This window comes from Salvia hispanica, chromosome 4 (assembly GCF_029641045.1).
Source record: "Salvia hispanica isolate PSC_SH4W2 chromosome 4, Shi_PSC_v1, whole genome shotgun sequence".
Classification (NCBI taxonomy): Eukaryota; Viridiplantae; Streptophyta; class Magnoliopsida; order Lamiales; family Lamiaceae; genus Salvia; species Salvia hispanica.
The window spans coordinates 19515015-19525772 of NC_142695.1; the positions used below are offsets into that span (position 1 = coordinate 19515015).

Genomic DNA, 10758 nt, shown 5'->3' on the forward strand with positions numbered 1-10758 from the left:
GCCAATGAGGTGGAAGCATGTCTCCCGTGTGTGCTTTGTCATGCCACAGTGAGAGCAGACGAGTCTTGACTTGTCGATTTTTGCTCCGGTCCGATTTGATGGTGGTGTTGCTTTGTGCGGCGGTGGTGGAGGTCCCCTGTTCGGTCGGGAAAATTGCGGTGTTCCGCTGTTCCTAGCGCCGAATCCCGACCCTATATCGGAGAAACCCGACTCCTGAGTCGCCGGTTTCCAGATCTGAGTGCGATTCTCCTCTTGTTTGATGGCGGCGAACGCTGTTTCTGCGGTTGGCTCCGGGGATTCCTTGAGTAATTCCCGTCGTAGCCTATCATGTTTGTCATTCAAGCCAGATAGAAACTGGTATAGCTTTCTCTTCTCGTTCTCCCGTTGGTAAGTTGCGACTCCCTTATCGCAGCATGTGTATGGACATGGCTTTCTTGTTTCAATGTTTACCCATAAGCTTTGCATCTCACTCCAGTAGTCTTCCAATGTTTGATCGTTCTGAGAAAATCTGCTTACTTTGGTGTCGAGGTCGTATACTTGGAGCGGATCTGCTCTGACCTCGAACGTTGTTGTGAGGCTTTTCCATACTCCTTTCGCTGTTTGATGTTGGGCGAATTGCATCACTAATTTTGGCTCCATATTTTGAATAAGCCAAGAGTATACTGTGTAATCGTCGGTCTGCCATTGCTTGAATTTCAGGTCGTCGGGAGGCGGCTGTGAGTCCCCCTCGATGTGTTCCAGCTTCTCCCGGCTTCCTATGGCTGCTTTCATAAGCCGAGACCAAACTGGGAAGTTTCTCCCATCGAGTTTGATCCCTATGTTTACTGTTTCGATTGTTTTGGACATTTTTTGATGCTCACTTGATTTTGGCTGACTGTTTTTGGCTGTAGGAGAGGCTGAATTTGATCGGACTTTTGCCGGATTTTGGTTGAAAGGTTTGAGAAGGGTAGAACGATGATGATTTCAAAAATCTGAGTTCAAAAGAAAATTTTGGATTGTTTGGATCGAAAAGCTGCTCTTGATACCATGTTGAACTAGGAATTGTATTTCATTGTTTTGTATTAATTATTTTAGAGTACAAAATACACTCCTATATATAGGAGAAGACTACTTAAATGTACCTAGGAAATAGATACTTGGAAACATACTCTACTAATGACATATTCCTAGAGAAGATAAAAGTATCCTTCCAATGTCTTGGAACGTATAAACTACTAATTCCAACAATACTATTCAAGATACTAAAAGTTATTTTTGTTGGAATATAAGATACTATATGTTGGAGAATTATTTTAGTTTGGAGGAAATACTAAGATACTAAAAGTTATTTATGTTGGAATATAAGATACTATATGTTGGAGAAGTATTTTAGTTTAGAGGAAATACTATTCAAGATGACCATGGATTAAATAAATGAGAAAACTTTAAAGATGTGACATGGGGAAACTAACAAATCTTTATTCTCAAATTTCTCTGGTATAAAATGCTATATCTCTCCCATATTTATATCATCCACTTTCTATTTTAAAATTTTCTATATATCTGGAGAATTCTATCTCTAGCTAATTCTAATATCGATAGTTCTAGATAATTTTACATAATAGCTAGATGGATTGTGATCAATGTCGAACTATTTTTAAAGAACGAACTAAAGACCAAATTATGGCTATTAGATCTAGTTTTTTTATAAGATTTGTTGATATGTAAATTATTTTGGCCTACATTACAAAACTATTTTACTTCGTTCTAGCATGTTTATTTCTTCATTCCGGTATCAGAGGCGGAGCTACGGTGGGGCATGAGGGCCCTTGGGCCCCCAAGCCATTTGAACTTTTACTATAATATATATATTCATAATCGATAATAATAAAGTTCGATAGCACAATTGGCAAGCGATTTCGGCTATTAGATCATATATATGGTTGGGGACACGCACCTTCTTTTTTTTAAATTGCACAATGTTACTAATTTCACTTTTTACCAAATATTTCTTGCTCAATGTTCATTTCATGTCAAATCATTTTACATATGAGCTATATATATCCAATGACTTTTAAAATTTATTTTTACCCAATGCCAAATATTTCTTGCCCAATGTTCATTTCATGTCAAAATCATTTTACATATGAGCCATATATATCGAATGACTTTTAAAATTTATTTTTACCCAATGCTATATTTCTAGTTCATAACTTTTAATGGTTATAGGTAAAATTCTTTTTAAGGGCATTACAAAGTACTTATATCTATTATTCTTGATTCGATTAAATTTACTTGATATGCATTTATTTCTAAAATTTAAATAATTGAAAAAAAGCAAAACATAAGAGTCTTCCTCTGACTAATTTTGATGGAAAAGTCATCGACAAATAGTCAGATACCTACAACTATTAACAGTGGTAGAGCCAAAATTTTCTTCTTCTTGGGCCCCCACCCCAAAATTCCTGGCTCCGCCACTGTCCGGTATGTAATTTGCAAATCTCTTAAATCTGACTGTGATCAATAATAAATCTGTTCGTGTCAAAATAATAATGGGGGTGTGAAATTTCCATAGCAGAGCTTATTCAGTAGTATTCCAAACGGGCAAACAATGCAGCAATCAAACTTGCTGCATGATGTTTTTTTTTTTTTGTTTGAATTTTATACTATTTCTGAGGCAGCCTATGTACACATTAGCCTATTGACATAATGTGAGAGCTAAAGGTATCTCAAATCACCAGATGCTCCGATCTCCAGACAATCTGACACGAGGCTCTCCTCTTTCTGCATCGACGAGCTTCACCAAATACTAGGAAAAAGATATAGACTAGGAACCAACTATTCTCATTTCTTTCGATAATGATTCCAACACTTGATGAACACTTTCAAACTCACGACATGACGCAGATCCAGCAACAAACTCGTGCACGATGCCACCAATCTTGATCCAACTACACCCCGGCTGCTTGGCGACCCCCTTCTCCCTCATAACCCCTCTAGTGTTCATGACACGACGCCATTGACAATCTGAGGCAAACGAGTTGGACAGCATGATGTAACCAGCAGAATTCATGGGATCAACCTTGACAAGATCGGTGGAGAGAGCCTGAACCAGCTCCAACCTATTGTGGAGCACACAGCCAGCAAGCAGCGCGCCCCACACAAAGTTATTAGGTTCGAAAGGCATGGAGGCGACCACACCAAGTGCTTCATCAATTAGACCAGACCGGGCCAAGAGATCCACATAGCAAGCATAGTGCTCCAATTTAGGGACAACTAAATTGCTCTGGAGCATCCCTTCAAAAATTTCACGCCCTGTATCTAACAGACCAGAGTGGCTACACGCACACAACACTCCAAGTAGAGTTCCAGAATCAGGATGAAGACAAAGCTCTTGCATCTTGGAGTAAAGCCTTAGAGCTTCATCACCCTTGCCATTGACAGCAAGGCCAATGATCATGGCGTTGAACGAGACCACGTCCTTCTTGCTCATCTGCTCAAACACCCCTCTCGCCCCGTCCAAATCCCCACATTTTGAATACATATCAATCAATGCAGTAGCAAGATTGACATTTGATGATAGCAAACCCTTCTGCCCTCCACTCCTCAAGTATTCATGAACCCACGAGCCAAGATCCAAATCACCGACCTCAGCACAGGCAGAGAGCACGTTAACCATGGTTACGTGGTTTGGACGACAGTTATAGTCCTCCATCATTGATTTGAAAACGTCCAAAGCCTCCAATACACAACCATTTTGAACATAAGCACCTACGATAGAATTCCAGCAAAGAACACTCTTTTTTCCATCATCAGATATCTCATCAAACGAATTTCTACTATTTTCCACATGTCCACATTTACCATACAAATAAACGAGTGCAGTATTCACATAATCGCGAGCTAAATCACTGCAAGCTGCACTCTTTACTAACTGTGTCAATGAATTCACCCATTTCTCAACTTGATGAGCAGTGAGGCTTGAACACGCAGATAATACACTAACCATAGTATCGCTTTCAGGGCACAAATTCTCCTTGAGCATTATCACAAAAAGCTCCAAGGCATCACTAGCCAACCCAATCTTAGCATACCCAGAAATCAAAGAAGTCCAACAAGAAACCAAATTTCTGTCAGGCATTTCATCGAACAGTTTGCGAGCAGAGCTCAAATCCTTCACCGCCTTGGCGTAAACCATCAGCAATCCATTGCAAACTAAAGGGTCACAGATGAATCCATATTTGAAGAGATCAGAATGCACTAGCTTAACAGTATCCCCACCGATAGCGCCTCTAGAACACGCCTTGAATAGAAATGAAAATGTCAAATCATTGGGCGAAATTTGGCGGAATTTCAGCTGTTTATAAATAACAAAAGCGTTGGAGGAAAAACCCTCCTCGGCTAGCACTCTGATGATCGCGTTGAAGGGGAAGACATTAGGGTTTCGCAGATGATTGAAGACTTTGAGAGCGGAATTGGAGGGGTAGCGGCCGATGAGACGAGTGGCGATGAGGTCGTTCTGGTGTGCGTGGAGGAGGAAGACGCGAGCGTGAACTTGGAGAAGCTGAGCGCGTGGGATGGGGCCCTGCAGCAGGCGGGAGAGGTCGCTTGTGGGGTTATTTGAAGAGGCGGAGTGACTGAGTCGAGGATGATGGAGACAGAGTGAACGACGTCGCTTGAGGCAATGCATAGTCGGGCGAGTATCGGATAATAATCTTTCATTGTTGATTTTAAGTTTAAACAATGGTGAAAAACATTCATAACAATAATGAGGCAATTCGAACAAATTATGATTTGTTCTGCCATTTTAAAAATGAGTAGAGATACTCCTATATGTTACATAGATGTTGGATAGTTTTAAAGCAAAAATTTGTTAAGTAGGAAAAACTAAATAGATAGATAAACTGATAAAGTAATTGAAACAATGTTAAGAAATAATAAGATCAACATTATTACTAGTGTACAATAAATCTACAACATTGCATCCATTATAAAAATGCAATTACAACATCATCGAATATTCCATCGCTATCAAAAATTTATTCTTTAATTTAGCCTTACTGTATAATTTTTTTTTGTAAAGATCTGTCGCGTTCAATAAAAAAATTTTGATATAAGAATTTGCTAGTGTTTTTTTTTTCAAAACTCTCTCATGGACTGATTCATTATTTTATTGAATGAATTCGTGATTTCGGTCTTGAAGCATACAAATTTTAAATTCCCATGTATGATAAGCAAATTCATAGATTTCATAAGGGGAAATTTTCAAATTTTCAATTTACACGGATGACAAGCGGATTCATAGAGATTTTATTTTACTGGTTCGGAAGCAATGCATTATAAGCGCTTCATAGTTTCATTAGTTACAAAATGACGTTTTTTAACTTGCGAAATTAAGGGGTGAGATTCTGCAGCTAGAACTAGAGGTTACAAATAGCTCAAATTTATAAGTAAACAAAACCCCAACTTTGATATTATTATCAGTCTTTTACACTTGAGAATTGAGATGTTGAATCCATCCAAGGTTTAGGTACAGAAGAAGATGATTTACATAATGACATATACAGAGACATATGAAGAAAATGTTAAAGACAATTGTTGATATCTTTTTTTGATCGACGAGGTTTCCACCAGAAATCACTTGCTGATTTGTAGGCATCTTGAAAGATGGGATTGCTGACAAGTACTATTGATATCTCTTTAAACAAAGTGTTGGCCACTGGAAGTGTCGTTTGGTAATGAAAGGAGCTCCATAAGTTGGAGTCGGTATTCTAAGCCCCTCAAGTAATGTCCCAGCAGCATGCACCTAAAAACACACACATTACATTCCTATTGTTACTTCCCATAAACAAACACCATCTCTTGTTCAGGTCTATCATATTTCCAATTACTAAGATTCATAAACTTGTCGACTTTTGATTTGAGAAATGGATAGGAGTGAAATCATGGTCGAAAAGCTCTCCCAATATTCAACTTGAAACAGTACAGGGGTTGTATATAACAAAGAATCCATTCATGTAAATAAATGAAAACAAACTAAGTGCAAACTATATGGCTTTAGATTTTAAGGTCTTGACGTGGAAGTAGAAACAGGTAGAAAATATGGACTTACCAGAATAGTAAACGAGCGAGGTAATCACGTGGCAATGAGATAAGAGGCTGAAACTGAAGAGAGGTGTTCTCGACAAGGTCAATGCAATCTCCTTCGATTACACTATCTACGGTTCCTATAGTGCTGTTGTTAGCCAGATCAGGGCCTTTTGAGTGCATCTTTGGAGAAAGTGTAGCCAATAGACCATGTACTACTGAATGCATTGTATCTTTTAGTTCAGGCGACGTTGGTTCTGACAGCTCTGCTACCTGTTCATTACCAAGATGGGGGTAACATCAAGATAAGAAAGAAAAGGAAAAGGAATGAAGAATAAGTCGACTGAAAGCAACCATGATCCTACTTTATGAAGCCTGTCTTTCTTCTATTTAAAAAGTGGGGGATATATAGCTTTTTGACAATGTTATGTAAGCAAACAAGAAATTTACATTAGAAGATCTCTAAAATGTACTTATCTCTCCCAAGATTATTTCTCTCTCTAAAATGATACTAATGATCAAGTTGGAGGGTATAAATACATTAAACTCAAAGATAGACCAACATACACTTGATTTTGACACATAAAAGAAAATACATGCATTGGAAGCATAAATAAACTCCTAGCAAACAAAAAAAGGTTGAAAAGTGAGAGAAACTATAAAGCCTTCAATGAGGTGGAATTAGTTGCTTGCTGGAGATTTAAAGCTGTGACAACCATTGACATGTAATATATGACTAAATAGAAAGCTAATTTAGTTCACTATCCTTCCAAAGTAATCGAAGCAAAACATGCACTAGTTCATAGTTAACAGTTGTTAGTGAGTATATGGAATAATGGAAGCCTCACCTTCTCAGGCTGCAATGATCTTAAATAATCCAACAAATCATTTTTTTCTTCCCCAACAAACTGCTGCATCTGAAGAGCTGCACTTTTCCTCTTGACTTCATGGAGCTCCTGAGAATGGTGAAATATCAAATATAAATTTCAGAAAACAAGAATAGGCCTTAAAATCTCAAACAAAAGGCATCAAAAGACATAAAGCAAACCAAAACTATCAATTTTATAACCCACAAACACAATGGAAACAATGATAAGACTAAAATAATTGAAATACATAAGTCATTGTCTCTTAAATTAATGAATAATGCAGGAGATAGCTTTCGAATACCAGATCAAGGACAACATGATTCGATCTATCTATCAAGTTATCACATAAACAATAGACAAAGATATGAATATATTATTATATTAGTAATTAGATCCTAGTATACCACAATGTATTCATGTCAGAGGCTGGACGTGGCATGGTATTCTACCTCTAATTCTTTACTCAAAGAAGGAAAAAAGAGGCGAAATGAATAATTACAATCTGAAATATTCGATGTTCCTGTCATGGACATTCAAAGGGTTTAATATGAACAAAACAAAAGGTTCAATGGTAGAGTAAAGACGGTTGAGATGATAAAACAAACGAAGGACAGAAGAAAAAAACTAAAAAAACTGTCACAACCTATTTACTAAACTCCAAATCATAATAAATGATGAAATGTAGGAAACAATAGCTGTAGATGAGAAAGTGAAGTAACTAAATTTACAGCCTAAACCCTAAACCAAGATCCATATACTTATGGGCTTGACGCAACAATAATAGTATAAACTAACAACTTAACATTTGAAAATAAACAAAATAATTAGAGACCCAACTAATAAAATATGACTCAACAATAAATGAAGAGATACCTAATTAACAAAACTAACAATTACTAGAGTGCAGCAATCAATTGCCTTGCCATCTAAACAGCATAATAAGGTCTGAAACTGTTCCAACTGACATATCTCAACTGTCAGTAAGCTCCCAAATTTTGTCATCAAGTGGGAAAAGTATTGCACCCACAAGTAAACACTAGCAAGGTGCAAAGCAATTACAACCACATCCTAAGGAAAGTGAAACTTGGCAGTTGGCATCAAACTCTGTTGGGCAGAGCCACGTTGTGCAGTAGGGTCAGATTGGATACACACGCACAGGAGCAGAGTGGAAGCGGACCAGGTGAGATTGAGCACATGAGGTCGTGACTTGTGACGGGGAGCACGGGTCGGGGTACGAGTGGTCAGTGAAACTAGGGTTTCTTCTGCAGTGGGCAGTGGTGGAGCATGTGATGGCATGGAAACAATACAGGAAACGGGGTGCAGAATAGCAGGGTTGGAGGAAATCAAGGTTGTGCGTGAAACTAGGGTTTCATCTGATGCAGACTGTGGTGGAACTGAGTGGCAGTGGAAAACGACTGCGGTGAAATGTACACTTGAGGATGGAGGTTAACAAATCGAGGGCAAGGTTGTTTCGATGGTGAGGTAAAAAACAACCCACTTACTCTCTCACTTTATTCTCTCTTTACCTCACTACTTTATTTTCTCTCCAATTAACTCAATAAATATAATTTCTTAAATCTCATGCCAAAAAGAAATTGATAACTTGAGATGGGATGGATGGAGTGTTTAGTTTCGTACCACCCCTTATATATGTGCCTTTTGTTCAAACAGGACACTTGTGTTTAAGGCTCCAGGAGCCTTTGTGCCACAGGTGTACCTTGCACCTTTAATAACTATGCTCCCCCGCCGCATCAAGAAAATTAGACAACAGGTTTCCAAATAAAGCTTAAATAATAGAAACATGCTACAAACTTATCCCTAAACATTGCCAGCGTAATCAATCTGTGATGTAATGGTAAAAAAAAAGCTGTGATATAATGGTAAGACGTCTTCTGGAAATTGGAAAATATACTTCGTTGTTTCATAATGTTCATAAAACTTTTGGTGCAAATGCTCCACTATATTCTCCAGTTAATCCTAAAAGACCAGCTGTCAATGTTTCCAAGATGACAGCAAGTATCAACTAGAAGGTAGGTCAATCAGGGAATATAAACTATATCCATCACAAACTTCTAGAAACATACCTTTTTAACTGAAGACAAACGAGAATGCATCGTCAAAATGTATCTTCGAGCTTCAGGAGTCATCTCACCAAAACTCGGTATGTTACATGTCCACTCTTCAAAAGCATCAGATGGTGACAATCTCTCTTGGGTGTTATTTCCACACTTACCCTCTTCGTTCAGTGCCTCCTCAGCTTCAAGTTGCAAATCTTCATTTTTCAAGTTATAGGTATTTCCTTCATATATCTCAAGATTCCTCTCAAGGCTGAGCCTATATTCAGCATTTCGAAGAGTGTACCTGCATGAATCAAGAGATAAATAGGTAACAACTAGAAGCATCACATATTTATACATGCAACGGCAGCTACCTTAGCAAGGAAGGTTTCAGCAATCAATCTACACGTTCTCTTAAAATGAAACATAAGCCAGTCCATACATGATGTTTTAGATACTAGATAAAGCCATTTTTTATAAAAAAAAATGTTCTGCAATGTATTCGATTTGAATGTTTACTGTTTAGTTGCTCAAACACATAGCTTGCCTGCTTCATGTTTTTATTAAAATATGCCACAAAGTTAAGGAACAGGATACTAGGTTCATCATTCCTCATTGTATCATCAGTGTTAAGTATGCAAACTGCATTTTAAAGCATTTTAACAGAATTCCACATGTTCAAGGCTTTCAATTTTGTAGACAGTAAGTTGATCAATATAACATCAACTAAGGTCTAAGAGTAAGTATACCCTGTCATCATTGAGGATATCAACAGCTTGGAAAGGGATTCCCACAAAGCATCAATCATCACTTGAAATTGTTCTGATGGCAGTAAACCCAACATGCCCGATATCGTCCTCTTCATAGCATCTATAGTGGTATTTGAAACATCCTTCTGAATAAGGCTCACGTCCAAGGGCTCTATATCTCGTATTAAATTAAAAAGGACTGATTTCTGAAAGGCACACCATCATTTAGTTCGCTTCCAAGTTTTTCCCATTGCAAGGAAATCTCTACCATACTTAAAATTTGGGTATATAACAACAACATGAAAACTATCTTCAATTTTGCAGCTTCTACATCAAGGAGAAAGCCTATTGCTAAAATACAAGTTTCCCGAGATCCCAGACGACTAACACACAACTTCGCAAGTAAAGAGCTCAGAGTTATTTTTCGTATAAAATTACGACTAAGATATTCCGAATTGACAAAAAACTAAGCATAAAAGAGGTGAAATTGAGAGTTTTGGTTACCTTCGAACCCGAACTCTCGTCACCGGCGTATAACCAATCAGACGAAGAAGGAGCTGAAGATGCAAACACCTGGATTCCCGATCGACGGAGATTACCAAATTTTGCGGTAGGGGTAAAACCTAGAAGAGACAGGGAAGGCGGTAGAATACGGCGGCGGAATGAAAGGGAGGAAGGATGAGGGGAAGGAGAACAGGAGAGAAAAGAGGCTAAGGTTGCCATGAACAACCGATCCACGTTTCTCTCTCTTCTGCTCTTTCCCCGGGCCCTCTGGGCTGCAAGCCACAGTTTTTATATAAATCTCCGATAGAGTCAAAACGTCGAACAGGTTGTGGGCCTCAATACGAAAGTGGCGGGCAGGACATGTGCGGTGGCGCAACGGCGGGACTCAGCCACACGTGTGCAATATTTGGGCCCGTTCGTGTCTTACCGCAAATATTCAGCCACGGCGTGATCGTGCTCCTGTCGGGCCCAATGGGCCGACTAACAACTCATACTCAAACTTAAAATAATGTA

General features: G+C 38.5%; 2 protein-coding genes across 2 annotated transcripts; both read right to left on the reverse strand.

Moving 5' to 3' along the window:
• Positions 1 to 2518: 2518 nt before the first annotated feature.
• On the reverse strand, positions 2519 to 4736 carry LOC125199653 (putative pentatricopeptide repeat-containing protein At3g08820). Its single transcript, XM_048097599.2, has one exon. It carries the CDS (start codon positions 4667 to 4669, stop codon positions 2807 to 2809), a length of 1863 nt encoding a protein of 620 aa, XP_047953556.1. The 5' UTR covers positions 4670 to 4736; the 3' UTR covers positions 2519 to 2806.
• Positions 4737 to 5430: 694 nt separating this feature from the next.
• Positions 5431 to 10519, reverse strand: LOC125199655 (MAR-binding filament-like protein). Its single transcript, XM_048097600.2, has 6 exons — positions 10246 to 10519; positions 9742 to 9947; positions 9020 to 9296; positions 6915 to 7022; positions 6092 to 6339; positions 5431 to 5785 (listed from the first exon to the last, which is right to left on the reverse strand). Exons 1-6 carry the CDS (start codon positions 10462 to 10464, stop codon positions 5680 to 5682), a joined length of 1164 nt encoding a protein of 387 aa, XP_047953557.1. The 5' UTR covers positions 10465 to 10519; the 3' UTR covers positions 5431 to 5679.
• Positions 10520 to 10758: the final 239 nt, after the last annotated feature.